This window comes from Tamandua tetradactyla, chromosome 11 (assembly GCF_023851605.1).
Source record: "Tamandua tetradactyla isolate mTamTet1 chromosome 11, mTamTet1.pri, whole genome shotgun sequence".
NCBI classification, from domain to species: domain Eukaryota; kingdom Metazoa; phylum Chordata; class Mammalia; order Pilosa; family Myrmecophagidae; genus Tamandua; species Tamandua tetradactyla.
In genome coordinates this window covers 58,544,309-58,560,040 of record NC_135337.1, presented here as the reverse complement: position 1 = coordinate 58,560,040, position 15,732 = coordinate 58,544,309, and the positions used below count along the sequence as shown (strand labels likewise).

The window sequence follows — 15,732 nt, the reverse complement described above, 5'->3', positions numbered from 1 at the left end:
CCTACATCATTGAATTATTGTGAGGACTAAATGAATAATGGAAAATGCTTCGAGCAACACTAATTGCTCCATTAATTTAGTTGTTGCTATTATTATTTGTGGCAGAGCTAAGATTTGAATAGGTTTTCAAGCTCTACATCCCCAAATATTTTCATTACCCCATAGCAGTCACTACACCTACCCGGGAGGAGACACACGCCCTGCTAAAGGAGACAAACCTTGCACACCTGAAATAAACAGAGCCCACTGCATGATAATACATGTGCCCATCCTTAATTGTGTGCCCCTCATGTGGCTCTGCGCTTCCTGAGAAAGATGAGCAAGCCAGAGGGGTCGGGAACTTTTTATCTTGGGACCATTTAGCCTGTGGAAGAGTATCCCCGATTGGGCAGCTTGAGGGACTTGTATGTGTGAGAGTGTCTCCTTTGTGCTCTAGAGAGCAAAACTAAGAACCCTGGGTGGAAATTATAAGAAGACAGATTTCACTTCAAGAAAGAACTTTCGTACTGTTGATGATCCCTAATAAGAATGTTGCTTGCCTCTCAAGGCTGTGTTTCCTCTTTTTAGAGTTATTACAGGTTGAATTAATTTTCCTTCAGTGCTGTTATATCCATCAAATCAGATGAGACTGTACACAGAAAAGGCATTTTCTGAACTCTAAAATGCTACAAAATTGTAAACGCTTATTATAAACTGTTTCGGGACTCAGCCTTGTGGGATAGTTTGTACTGTATAGTCCCTAAATTCTTTCCTTCTAGAAATTCTCTAATTCTATACAAATATAAAATAGATGATAAGAAAGTATGTTTCCTAAACATCTTTAGCATACTTAGAAAAATGTCATTAAGCACTTCAGATATGTTCATTTGAATAAAATTAATATACAAATGGGTAAAATAATTTTATTAAAGTTCTGCTAGAAAGCACTAAGTTATTAGTTTGTGTTGATATTACATTCTGTAAATAAACACTTAAAAATTAGATAATTCATACTTATTATCCATTCACACTGGCCCTCTCCAATCAGTAAAATGTTTCACTGCCATCTTATTTGCAGTAGCCTTTTCCCTATGCTTTGTGGAACAGAGTTGGGTGATTGGATGTGGGGCTAGAGTACAATCTGAGTCCTTGATTATAGAGCCAGGTTAGAGATCATCAGTTTTGTCCTGTGTGCATGGAAAGTGTTCTTACCAAAGACAGCCAGTCTTTTTACAATATGCGAACATTAAGGAGTCTGGGAAGCCTTCCCTGATGCCTGTACTGGTCGGGTTCCTCTTCTGTCCTACTGCCTCCATGAAGACTCCTTATTATTGATCGTTTAATGTTTACCTCCACGAACATTTAATAAGCGAAATTAGCTTTCTACAGAAAACTACCTAAGAGATGGCTTATAAACTTGGATACAAGGCCTCTGTCCAAGGGTACTGGAGCAGGATGTATGTATGCATATGAGTAGTGGGAAATGGGAAATTGGGGCCAGACCGTAGAAAGAAAACAAAAGATGAGCTTCTTCCACTGGGCAGCAGGATTTAAGGAAGGTTTTGGAGGCAGAGAGCAGACAGGATTAGGGACTTTTCATACAGGAATCAACCGGTAAAATAGGAGCCCTTATAAGAGGTCAGAACCAGGGAACAAATCTTCTGAGGCTCTACCTTTCGCAGAAAGAGAAATGTCCACTGAGTTACAGAACCACATTTTCTTCTCTCCTCTACTAAAGGTGTCCCGAAGCAGCAGTTCCCCAGGCCTCTACCCTGAAATTCACATTTTGCAAGGCAAAATGCGATGAAACCATTTGCCTGAGGAGCTCATCGGGAACATCCCAGCCCGGCATGGCACGTTGGCTGGCCACTTCCCTAACTGGGGGCCCAGCAGCCAGGCGGCTGGGAGCAGAGAGCTGTGTGTGAACCTCTTCCAAGTGAAATATGATTCCATACCCTGGATGCCACCCATGAGGAGTCTTTAGATTACAGAGCTGAACTGTGTCCTTTCCTCCGTTTCACTTGGTCTGTGACCATGGCCTGACCCTGGCACAGTCACCACCCATCCATGGTGTGAGCTCTTATCTCGTCATGGTCTCTTCTGTCAGTAGTACTGTTGGCCTGCCTGAGCTTCTTGCTGGAATACTTATGGAGTAATGGATTTTCATATAAAACAAGCACGATTTAGTAAATTATTCTGATGTAAAATTCCTCTTCCTGAAAGAAAATATTCAACTCTAATCAGTTATCATTGTAGGGGATCTGATCTACTTGTAGGCAGGGCATTAAACAATATTGGGGGAGAGTCTTTCTTACTTTGACCACATGATACTATAATTACTTAGGTAGGATTGCTTGTCTTCTCTTACTTTAAACTTTCATTTGGAATTTGAAGATATGTCAAGGGCAGTGTCTATGAGAGGGGTGTTGTCTTCATAGGAAGCAGACACCTGAGATTCATGGAAATAAGGAGCTTTGGCAGGAAAGAGTGGCTTGCCAATAAGCTTTCTGACCGACAGGAAATGGCAAAGGGTGGCATTTTGAAAGTTAGGAAGGAGCATTAGCATATGTCTCCTCTAAATAGAACAGCCCACCAAAAAAAAAAAAAAATTACCAAAGTATCAGATGCTCTCTTGTGTTCCTTCAGATGTCTTTCCCAGGTTTCTTCCTGAGCTTCCAGACTGGGAAGGAGCTGATATCTAACTGGAACTCCGTGGGGGGAGGGAGGGAGAAGAACGGGGCGGGGGGGGTCGGAGTGCATTGGATTGCACAGGATGTGACCTGTCGGATCCCCCATAGGCGTACCTGTGGAATTAGGAGAGCAGTTAGCTTCTATGCCTCCAAAACTCCAGCCTCACTTTTTTTGTGAACAGCAACTCGTTTAGTTGCAGAAGTCAACATTTTTTTCTTGAAGGCCAGTTTTGTTTCGAAAGGCAGTCTATGCACATTTGTTCGCGTGGTTATGTTTAACGCCTTGTGAGACCTGAATCGCTTCCCCACCTTCTTAGTCACAATAACCCTGTTTGTTTAATAGAAAGAAACTCAGTCAGTTGTGTTTGATTTTTTAAGCTCATACCTGGCAATCGGGAGCAGTGATTTTCAGAAGTCAGTGCCATGCGGGCAGGATGTTGAGAATTTGTACTTAGGTCATCTCTCTACCCTCAGGGCAGACTGTTCTGGAATCATCTCCAAACTAAGCAAGGGCTAGAAACACCTTCAAGGAGTCCCTGTCAGATATTAAAATGGCTCTGAGAGTGACACAGAGGTGATGCCACATCTGCTATAACAAGCACTTCCTTTCCTTGCAGAGAACATAAAGCCCTACGTCTGTTATGAAATCCGCGTGCATGCGCTGGCGGGGGACCGGGCAGGATGCAGGTCCGTCCAGGGTCATGCTAAGCACGAAGGTGAGTCTTGGGGTCTTTGGCCACGTTTTGCTTTAGGTCAGTAATTTGGATTTGGAGGGTGGTGAAATCACCCCTGTTCTACTTTGCAGCCCCACTGAGCGGCCCCCACATCAGCGCCGTCAGAGAGGAACGGGGGAGCGTTTTCATCTCCTGGAACAGAACCCCAGCCCGCGAGCACAGGGGCTGCATTCTCCGTTACAGGATCTACTGGAAGGAAAGGGACGGGCATTCCCAGCCTCAGCTCTGCGGTATGTGTGAGAACCAAGTGCAGTAGGGCCTGTCTTGTTCACAGGTAGGGAAAACACACGTGTGTGCGTGTGTGTGTGTGTGCGTGTGTGTGCATGCACAGAAGGACCTGGCTCTTAGAAGACACTCAATAAATATTTGCGAATTGAATTGAATGAAGAAAAATAACACATTTTACCGCACATACACACTCACACACACTTAGTGAATATGTGTCATGTGCCAAGCAAATTGCTAAAGGATTCAGAAGTGAAAAACATCGACTAGGTTTCTCAAGGAGCTTAGCCATATGGGGAGACGGCATTTCAAAAGGCAACAAAGGGTTTCAGTACTATTTAGACACTTCAGGTTTTTAAAAAATGCATTTGCAGAACTTTTTTTGGGGGGGGGGGGTGCATGGTCTGGGAATCGAACTCGCGTCTCCCGCATGGAAGGCGAACATTCTACCGCCAAACCACCCACGCACCCAATTTGCAGAAATTTTAAATCCTCCATTTGCAGATATCATCTTAGCATATTTATCTTTTTAAAATGGGTAAAATAGCACACAGTTTTAACGTAACCCCTTATGACCCATAATTATTCTACACCTACAAGTCTAAAGCAATTCAAATATACTCTGACTAGACCATTAGCCCAAATGATTTCATGGATCACTCATTCGATGGCAAATCCAAGTCACTTGCCAGATTTGACGTTCCAATCTTTGAGGTGTTCAGAGTTTGTTTGATTTTTTCCCTAACTTCACCTTCTCTTTACATCGTACGTAGCTACATTTCTTTGCAGGGAGTATTTATCGTAAAGAAGCAACACTTTTATTCCTTCGTGAGAGTTATCATGTGCAAGACACATATAACAAAGCCACCCTGAGATCTGGTTGCAGAGAACTGCTTGCAAGAATGATTTTTACCAGGCAACTTTAGGAGTCCGTGTTCCGTCTTGACCTTAGAAGATCTGTAGTAGAGCTTTTCTAAAAGTTATGACTTTTAAACCTAATATATCTTTTATTATATAAATAATGGTTGCACATGGTAAAAAAAAATTCAAATACTTCAGAAACATATATAATGAAATCTTCCTTCCTCTGCTCTTAGGCAAGTGGCTACTGTTGCAGTTCCTTGTGAGTTCTTCCAGAAAAAAACTTAATGCATATGCAACATATATTTGGGGACTTATTTTGTATTTTGATTTGCACCTTGCTTTGATCTCTCAATAATACATACTGACAATATTTCCACCTCACTCCGTAAGCACTTACCTCACTCTTTTAACAGCTCTGTAGTATTTCATTACTAGATCTTACAATCATTTGTTAAAGTAATCCTCCATGAATGAGCAGAATGTATCATTGCACAGAACTGCTTCCCGCTGGGCTTGTCAGGGTAAGTTAGTTCTGAAATGTAGCTCCAGAGGAGATGAATACATTGACCTTCTCTTGGGCCATTTGGAATTCTTCATGTGAAATAATCTTCATTTTGTCAGAGTTTAGCCTGAGATGCCTATTTACCACCAGAAAGATGAGCATGGTCAGATAACTCTTGCAACTCCTCCTGCTGATGTTCAAGAAACTGCCTACCTTGTTTTGCCATGAATCTGATAAGTCTAAAGCCTATGTAAGAGTATTTTTTAACAAGTTAAAAGGGGAGGGAGTGGCAGATTCATGGTACTATTTTATACCAGTTTAGATTGACTGTCTCTTTAATTCGGTGAGCACTTACTGATGAATCAGAACTGTTCTTTATCTTCAGAGAGCTCATAGTACAGTAAGGTAGAAAGGAGAGTACCAAAAGTGATCAAGGACTGAGGATCGTCCATTGCATTTTGCAACCAGAAGGCCATTGGTGAATTCACGAGGGCAGTTTCTGGGGAATGGGAGGGGCAGTGGTTTTGAGTAGGTGGGAGAAAGTCACTGAGAGAGCGAAGTACCACAACAGCAAAAGGAGCGAAGTACCACAACAGCACAAGGGAGAAGGGGCCTTCTGGCATTGTCGACCAGGCAGCAATATTAACAGCGCATGCAGAGGCCAATCAGAGCAATAATGAAGGGCAGTACTCAACATCTATGGCCACCTGATTTTCAACAAGGGTGCTAAGTACATTCTATGGGGGAAAGAATAATCTCTCCAACAAATGGTGCTGGGAAAACTGGATTTCCACGTGTGAAAAAATGAAGTCGGGTCCCTATTACACACAATATTCAGGAATTAACTCAAAATGAATCAACAGACTAAATATAAGGGCAAAACCCACAAAAATCCTAGATGAATGCATAAGGGTAAATCTTAATGACCTTGCATTTGGCGATGGATTTTTAAGCATTAAGCCAAAAGCACAAGCAACAAAAGAAAAAAAAAATAGGTAAATTGAACATCATCAAAATTTAAAACTTTTGTACATCAGAGGACATTACAAAGAAAGTGAAAAGGCAGCCTACAAAATGGGAGAAAATATTTGGAAATTATATATCTGATAAGGTTTTAACATTCAGAATATATAAAGAACCCTTACAACTCAACAATAAGAAGAAACGGTATTCTGATGCAAGGAGACTCGAGGACACTGGGTTGAGTGAAATAAGCCAGAAACAACAGAACAAATATTATGGGATTCTTCTTAAATGAAGTATCTAGAATAGGCAAATTCACAGAGACAGAAAGTAGATTGGAGGTTACCAAGGTCTTAGGTGGGGGTGAGGAGACAGGATGGGGAGTATAGATATGGTTTCTGTTTGAATGATTAAAAAAAAGTTTTGGCTAGAGGTGATGGTTGCACAGTATTGTAAGTGTAACTGATGCCACTGAACTGGATACTTAAGAATGATTAAGATGACAATCTTCATATTATGCGTATTTTGTCACTTAGCCAAAAGGTCCCTTAGCCGGGCTTGGACAGGAGTGGAAAGATGGAGAACCGGGTGAGGCCTCGGCATTGCATTTTAGTAAGGTCCACACGAGGCTGATGGACAGCGAGCCCCCTAGAAGCCTGTCGATACTGCCGGGCTCCACCAACGGCAAGTGCGCTTGTCTCCTGGAGCTCACGTTATCCTTTTCCACTGCTTGGTTGTCCTCTCCAACAGACTCCAAACTTCTTGAGTGGAAGCCATCATGATTTTGCTCGCCGTTGTCTCCCCTGCACCTAGAATGGTGCCAGGCACAGGGTAGGCGCTTGATAAATAGAGTATGTGCTGTGTAACAGCTGTAGGACTGCTGCCCAACTCTTTGTTAGGCCAGTGTAGCTTTTTTCAGGTGGAAACTCATTTTCAGTAACAGTGCAGCTATTTTTTCTGACGGATGGTTGGCAGCTATCACATCTTCCTAAGCGGGTGCCTTTGTCGTTTAATCACCCTGAGCCTGAAGTTTTTAGACCACAGGGATTGAATGGGCCCCTTTATCTCCATCAGAGATCACCGCCCAGGTAGAGGCAGCAGGACCAGAATTTCCTGTTTGACTTCTTGCCTTCATTCTCTCATTACTCACCTCAGCCTATTTTGCTGACTGACCGAACTGCTGACACTGTCCTCTCCTCACTGCTCCCCTCGATAAGAGTTTCTATTTTTGCTCTTCAAATATACATATGTTTGTGTGCATGCATGAACTTTTTCAGTCCAGCAGACCATACAGACCCCTTCCCTTCTGTTCCGACGTCCTACTCCACTCCCACAGTTAAGGATGCAGTTTTGCATCCTCCCTGATGCTTGCCTGTGCTTTGCTGCTAAAATTAATTTTTAAAACCCCTACCTGAGGAAGCAAGGGAAAATTGCTTTTTATTTGTTTTTGGTTTTTTAGCTCAATCATATAGCTTAACTCTGTGCAAGCAATTTCATAGGCTAAAGTAGATTTGGGAATTTTCCACAAGGTACTTTTTTCTCAGTAGGATGTAAAATACAAAAATTGTTCTGATAGTCACAGCTGTTAAATTATCTGCTCATGCCTCAGCCCCTGTTTGAGTTTGCTAAAACTGCTGGAATGCAATATACCAGAAACAGAATGGCTTTTAAAAGGGGAATTTATTAAGTTGCATGTTTACAGGTCTAAGGCCATAGAAATATCCAAACTAAGCCATCTAGAGAAAGATAACTTGACTCCAAAGAAAAGGCCAATGATGTTGGGGGCTTCTCTCTCAGCTGGGAAGTCTGCTAGCTTTCTCTGTTGGCTTCTCGGTTCATAAGGCTTCCCCGGGGGCATTTTCTTTCTGCATCTCCATAGGTCTCCAGTGGTGTGGGCTCTGTCTTTTCCAAAATGGTTCCCTCTTAAAGGGCTCCAGTAAGCAACCCCACCTGGAATGGGTGGAGACACAGCTCCATGGAAGCCACCTAATCAGATTGTCCACCCTACGGTTGGGTGGGTCACATCTCCATGGAAACAACCAAAAAGATTCTATCCAGCAAAATTGAATGAGAATTAAAGAACATGGCTTTTCTGGGGTCCACCACAATTTCAAACCGGCACAGCCCCTTCAGGTAGAATGGAGATAATATTACAGAGCTCCATCTTGTTACTTACCAGATAGTAAGCTGGGATAGGAGTACATAAGGGGTTTGTTTTCCCAACTAGAACAAAAGCTCTTTGAGGCAGATTCTGTCCTTTTGAATACTCAGTGCCTTGTCCGAAGAAGGTACTCAGTAAGTATTTGTGAATGTCAAAATAGATTCAATAAACAGAGATTCTACAAAAGTTCCATCCACTAAGTTTACTTTCAAGAAACCTACAACCTCTAGATGGGTTCCTAGGCCAGATAAGTCCTGAAACCCAGAGGGACCAGCCTCTCTAGAACATCAACTAGTTCCATCCCCCCCATCCCACATTATCAACAGCCCTTTCCAATATGAAAAAAACGTTAGAATGGGCATAGCCCCAAAACCCCTAAAGAGTGGGAGAAAGATGAAAGGTGATGGTGGAGTTATACAGAGAAAGTTAGGGTTTAACAAATGAGTATGATTGCTGAATCATTATATTGATATTTCTTCCAGTTTCTAGTGTCTTGGAGCAGCTAGAAGGAAAAACCTAAAATTGTGGAATTGTATCTGATACCAAACTCTGAAATCTGTTCTATAACTAATTGTTAAAATGTATTTTAAAATGTATTGCATTTTTGTATATATGTTATATTATACAATTTTTAAAAAAACCCTAAAACAGTAGCCATCCTGGTGGGTGTAAGGTGACATCTCGTGGTTTTGGTTTGCGTTTCTCTAGCGTCTGGTGATACTGGACACCTTTTCATGTCCTTATAGGCCATTTGAATGTCTGCTTCGGAGAAGTGTCTTTTTGGGCCCTTTGTCCATTTTTCAATTGGGTTTTTCATCTCTTTGTCATTGAGTTGTAGGAATTACTTTTAAATATTCTGGATATTAAATCTTGTCAGATATGTGCTTTCCAGATATCTTCTCCCAAAGTTTGTGTTTTCATTTTCTTGAATATTATTTTTAAATATAACTATCCAAGTAGAAAAAAAAAATGAATTCAGCAAACAGAGGCATCATCTGACTTTCCCTAGGGTTGTTGAGCGAGTATGTGATGTCTGGGCATTAAGTGCTGAGTTCTGATTTTCATGTTCACCACCTGTTAGGAACAGGTCTGCAGAGCAAGTTAGCAGGCTCCTCCTGCTGAAGTTCCAGCTTGGCTTTTACAGCCCTCCACAGCTTTTGAGATGTCACTCCAAAACCCACAAGCAGCAGATCACTGAAGGAGAAGATTGCCTATTTACTAAAGGTTACTAGCATTCATGTTTCTTCAGGGAGGAAAACAATCTCGGCACATTGCTCTAAAAACAAACTCTTCCCCCTGAGAAACTGCAGGGGTATTAGAGCATAAGGAGCTGATAATCTAGGCTTAACGCTGCCAAAACAAATCTAATCTAAGCACCGTTGCTCTAGTTTTGAATGATTTTGTCAACTGAAGCAGACCCATCATATTAAGTCCTTTACGCGAAGTATCCAGAGCCTACGAGAGGAAAGGTGCAAAATCAAATTAATAAATGCTACTTAAGTGTATTTCATTATTTGCTAAACTTAAGCTTTTTAAATTAATTTCATTACCCTGAAAAACAATTTGTACTTTTAAATCCCCTCCCCAAGTATTCTTAAATATACCTGATAAATGCCTACACTATTGCAGTCATAGGAAATAAAAGGAATTGCTACAGCTCAGTAATTTCAAAAGCAGAATGATTAAAATTCAAGAGATTTTACTACAGAAAAAATAATTTATTTGATATGCTGTGGAGTAGGGACTTTCTGTATAGGAGTGTCTAGGGCCTATTAAAGTTTTGAGAACTGATAAATGAGGACAGCTTTGAAACAGAAATATGCCTTTTCCTTTCACATCAAATGAAGCATTAAGAAAGTAAAAGCGAGTAAAAGCTAATCTTCAGACGTTTCCTTTAATACCTGCTGTGGTTACTGTTGTTATCTTTATCTCCTTTTTAGAAATTCCCTATAGGGTCTCCCAAAATTCACATTCTATAAACAGTCTGCAACCCAGAGTGGCATACATCCTGTGGATGACAGCTCTGACCGCTGCTGGCGAAAGCCCCAAAGGAAATGAGAGGGAATTTTATCTGCAAGGTAGGAGCCAACTTTCAAGAAGGCAAACCCATCCCGGGTTCTTACTCAGACATACACTCCCACTGCATTTGACAAGGCGATTATCAAATTGCAATTCCCTAATTTCTTTCCTGCCGCTACCCCTTTGTCCTTACTGTTTCCTCTCCCTGGGGTTCCCTGCCACCTCACTGTCTGCTTGGAGACAGAGACTACTCAGTTTTCAAAACTCAGAAGAAATGTTTCTACCTCCAGGAAGTCTTTCCAAATGCATTTGTGGGCATTTCCTTCATAAGCACTACAGCACAGAGTACATATTTGACCCCACTCCAAACTCTGCATTCCTCTGGGCAGAAACTGACAACTGTTTAGCTCCATTCCCAAGGCCTAGAGCAGTGCCCAGCACATAGTGCTCAGTCATTAGATATCTGTTCAATGAAAGATGAGAATTACATCAACAGTAACAGCAGGAGCTACTACATATCAGGTGGTCATGATGTGCTGGCCACTGCATTAAGTCCTTTTATCCCTTTGCTCATTTAGTCCTTACAACCACTAGGGAAAATGCCTGGCCATCATACATACTCTCAGGCACTCAATATGAAATGAATAAAGGAGTGAGGGATTGTTATGCCTTTATTACAAGTGAGGGAACCAAGGTAAAAAGAGATGCCCCAAGGTCACAGAGATGGTAAGTGGCAGAACTACAAATCATACACACATTTGAGTGACACATTAAATTTGAGTATATGAGTAAGTGCCTCAGCTAACATAGGCTTCCTTCCGCTGGCTAAGTTAACACTGTTATCTCTGGCAAAGCTTTTTTGCAACTGTTCCAAGCAAATTTTTCTTGCTTTTTGACAGAGCGTATCAAATTGATAATACAGAATCTCTCCAGTGGGAAAATTGATAGGCCCTCTCCTCATCTCCCCAGCACTCTGTGAAGGTTAACTTGTGGGCAAGTGGAAAGTGGGTTAGGGGCTCAGCATCTTCCTAGATGTGGCACTCCAAACTTGTCCCAGCTGCCTAGGAAGAAAGGCAGATGCTGAAGAAATGTCAGATTCTGCTGTGCAGAGTGGTTACAAGGTTGCATCCACCAGCACCCCCGTGTAGCCCTGTTAATGCATTGTGCACACAGGCTAAGCCTCCTGCCTCTAATGCCCCCCACACCCTGCTCATCTGTCCTCCCAGCATCTCCTTCACTTGATCAGAAGATTCTTTCTGCAAGACGCATGATCCTGAGGTTCTGCCTCTTGTACCCTTGCATTCGTTCCCCAAGCATCTTCAAGCTAGAACCCAAGCTCCTTAGTTACCAGGTCTTGTATGATCTGACCCTCTTTACCCATCTAGCTTTATCCTCTGCCACTCACTTCATCATTCCATGCACTAAAGCAGTGCTGTGCTCTTTTCTCCTTCCATGCCTTTGCATTATTCTCTTTGTCTAGTCTGCTCTCCCCTCACTTGTCTGCTTAGCCAACTCCTATTCATTCTTCAGCTCTTAACTTTTGATATCGTGTCTTTTGTGAAACTTTCCTGAGCTGCTCATGGGGCAGCTGCCCGTGCTGTCCTCAACCACGTTGCCTCGTGTGGGCCCTGGTTTTTACATGTATCCTATGGCATTGTGGTTTGTTTACATATTTCTACAGCAGTCTCCTCTATTATATTCATGACTTCTTTTTCCTTCTTTCTTTTTTTTTTTAAATTCATGACTTCTTAAGACAGCTGAGCCACTGCCCTTTTCATCTTTATACCCCAGCATCTATCAGGGCCTAGGACCTGGTTAGTACTCAAAAATGAATGATTCTAATAAGCAGTGAAATGCCTTCTTTTCATAGGAAGGAATAGGTACAATTTCAAAGACCATAGTTAGAGGGCCTATTCAATGGGTTGGTAAAATTAGTAGATGCCATTTCTGGAGGGCTTTCTATGTTCAATATTTTGAAGTGTTCATCAAAGACAACTCAATCACAGAATTTGCTAACTTTTCAGGTAAAGCCAATTGGAACGCGTTTGTGGTGCCAAGCATTTGCATTGCCGTCATCATGGTGGGCATTTTCTCAATACGTTACTTCCGGCAAAAGTGAGTTAATTATATCTGCCAATTTGGCAAACATACGCTTTTAAACAGTAGGTGTAGTTGCTAAGGGTCAGGGAAATGAACACCCTTATACATTGCTGGTGGAAGGTTAAATTTGGTCAATCTTTCTGGGCAACAAAAGTTTTTAAAATACTAAACCTTTTGACTTAGCAATTTCTAGCCAGGAATTTATTATATGATAAATATCTGTGGCTATTTAGTGACCATATGTTCACTAAAATATTGTTCATAAAAGAAAAAATCAAAACAGCCTACAGGCCCACTGATGTGAGATCAGTTAAATAAATCACACCATATCCCATACTATAGCATACTAGGCATCCATTAAAGATCATGTATAAGAAAATGAAATGGTATGTAAAGATAATTGTTATGTAAGAAAAAAGAAAAACCGGTTGCCAAACATATGTAGCTTTACTTTTAAAAAAAGTGTACACACACACACACGTGCATGCAGGACATATCTACATTAAATTTGGTTGTATAACATAAATGCCAAAATACTATGATAAACTAGCTAACAAGTTTCTCACGCAGGTAAAATAAACTCAGGTGAAGGGCTAGTGTAGTAGCTATATAGTCATTGGAGACCTAGGCTTCTTCCTGCTCTGCCATCCTACATTGGCTTCCATCCTCAGTCACTCATGGTCTGACAGCAGAAGGAACTGGACCCAGCATGCCTTCATTATGCAACTACAGGGAAAAAAGAAGGAAGGCACATCCCCTTCCCTTTTAAGAGCCTCCAAGGAGCACATTGAACACTTCTGTTCACATCTTATTGGCTAGAACTTAGAGGCAGGGAAGGCTGAAAATCTGGTCTTTTCCTCGGATCATTGTTACATCAATAAATCAGGGTCCCTTTCCTAAGGAAGAAGGGAAAATGGGTACTTGGTGGCAATTAGCATTCGCTGCCCCAAGAATATACATCAGAATATTTCCTGGTGATTGTATCAGGGGTTAGGATCATAGATGACTTGAGTTCTTTCTACTTAACTGTGTTTTCCAAAGTTTCTTTAGTAAACATGTACCACTTTATACAATTAAAAAATGTTTTTAATGAGTGAATTATTCAATACAAAGCTTTCTTCAGATGCGGTGTAAGGTAATAGAACAGTTATCAAAATAAAGCTAACTTAAAGTCATTCTACTACTGTTGAACATATCTGAAAACTTCACTGATATTCATTGAGGAACCCATGTGTGATAGATATTTCCAAGCAACAGCTCTTTAGGTAACCTTTGCAAATTTTAATTAAAAAAACAGTCAACTAGGTTCACACACATCTTCTTCAGAATAGTAGAGAGTATCAGTTAGGATAAAGGCTAAACTAACAAAAAGGTGCAATTACAGTGGTTTAAATAAAATAGAAGTTTATTTCTCTCTCATATAATAGTCCTGAGGTGAGGCATCCAGTTTGTTGGGCGGCTCTGCTCCACACAGTCATTAGGGGCCCTCTTTTCTCCCTTCGTATCGGCTCACCCTTCCTTGGCATTGTCCTTTTCTGAATGGTATACACTAGGCCACAGCACCTCTGCTCACATTTTTTTGGAAAGAAATTAGTTACACGGCCAGGTCACAGCTTCAAATTTAACACCTTTTCCATTAAACATCAAAACTTATTAAAGTCACCATAGTGTGTCTTTAAAAAATGTCTCCTTTTGGTCTTGAACGTTTAAAAAATATTCAAAATATTTAAGTCACATGCATCTATAAGTAACATTTTCAGGACTTTTTCCCTTCTGTATCATAAAAATAATCTATATTAATTTTTAAATATTTTCAAAAAACCCAGAGAGATAGAAAGAAAAACAGAAGAACCGTATTTCCTCCCATCATTAAACACATAACAACTATTAATAGTTTGGATGTATTTCCATATTATATTTTTCTTGGCTTTTTTTCCTTACATAGTTATGTTCAATTTTTTAGCATAAACATTTGTTATTTTAGCATAAAAATTTCTCTTTGTAAGCATCCTAGTTGGCCACATATAAGCTTCCTAAGTGCAGGGGACCAAGTATTCTCATTCACCTTTCTGTCCCTTGCACGTGGCACTCTGCTAGTCATATATTAGGTGTTTGGTCAGTGTATATTGAATGAATGCAGATATGGAGGGTGATAGATAGCTAAATGATGCATCGAGTGGCAGGTCCAGAAGCTTATATAGGAACCCCCCAAGTGACTGAACTCTGACTCCTTGTCATCATCAATCCAAACTTCACAGAAAAGTACTCCAGCCTTGGACTGAGCATCATCTTTCTCTTTTACTGTTTATATTTTACTTATTTGCATGCAAAAGCATCTCCTAGATTGCAATCATCACACTAAGAATCTGTGCTCCCATGCCATCGTGGGTACACTGAACAAGATGTCATTGTTTTCTTTATCTACAGGGCATTAGTTCTCCTTTCGGCCCTCAGACCTCAGTGGTGCAGCAGAGAAATTCCAGACCCAGCAAATAGCACTTGGGCCAAAAACTATCCCATTGTGGAGGTAAGGTAAAAAACTATAGTGTTTAGTCAGTGGGGTTTTGTGACCACTGCATCTAAGCTCCCCATTGTTAGAAGGAAACCGAAATGCTCAGATCACCGATAAGTTGAAATCACTTATGCTATCATCTGAATCATCACTCTCAGCTCACATCCTCAAGCGCAATACATGAACAAGAATTTTATGAAGCTTGTGACAAAAAGACTAAAATGAAATGCCTTACATTCCCCTCTTCATCTCAATGCATTTCAAAAGAAAAATAAAAGCAAGTATTTTTGGCATTTCCAAGTACTAGGCTGAGCACTGAGTCATCCAAGAGAACTGGAGCTTTACCATGACTTTCCCCAGTCATGTCTGAGCATAGAGCAGATAAGTAGAATCCAGCTTGTTTTGGTTTTGGCTGGAAGCCAATAAATCATACCATTCTGCAAGGAAAAGGTTTTAAATAAGTAGAGACACTCAGGTGGCAGATGAGTGTGCTAAGAGTAAAGAAAGAAAGAAGGGAGCTGCTGCAGTGTAGTCTAAGAACGTGAAAACAAGGTCAGATATGGCCAAGATGGTCCATTCTCTGGTGGAAAAGACTGGAAGTTGAAAGTATCTGAATATGTGGAAAGACTTTATGCATTTAGGGCAAACAACCTGGGAGGGAAGCTATATGCCAATATTCTTTCCATTGTCTGAGACTTTGGCGGCCCCGGACTCCCTTTCTCAAACGTCACAACCCTTTTCCTCCAAGAATTTTCTCTATGGTTACCCAGTGCGTTCTTCCTCCACACCCCTTCCCAGGCCAGAAGCCAGCAATCCCACTCTCCACTTAGGGAAAGAGCCAGTCTCAGCCATATCTGCCTCAGGAGGAATGTTACAACACTGCAGTTTAGTGCCTTTAGAATCAGGTCTGGGGTGAACCCCCCCTCTGCCACTTACACTGCCTGTGACCCTTGGACAATTTGCCAAGTATCTGAGCCCTAGTT

The 15,732-nt window shown here is 41.2% G+C and overlaps 1 protein-coding gene across 2 annotated transcripts in view; it reads left to right on the top strand.

Annotated features, from left to right (window-relative positions):
- Positions 1-15,732, top strand: part of IL12RB2 (interleukin 12 receptor subunit beta 2) — an 81,587-nt gene that overhangs the window by 56,809 nt on the left and 9,046 nt on the right. For both annotated transcript variants that reach the window (XM_077120651.1, XM_077120650.1), the window contains 5 exons: positions 3,287-3,385; positions 3,475-3,633; positions 10,059-10,196; positions 12,162-12,252; positions 14,665-14,764. In XM_077120651.1, coding sequence (XP_076976766.1) covers positions 3,287-3,385; positions 3,475-3,633; positions 10,059-10,196; positions 12,162-12,252; positions 14,665-14,764 — 587 coding nt within the window. The remainder of the gene's footprint in view (positions 1-3,286; positions 3,386-3,474; positions 3,634-10,058; positions 10,197-12,161; positions 12,253-14,664; positions 14,765-15,732) is intronic.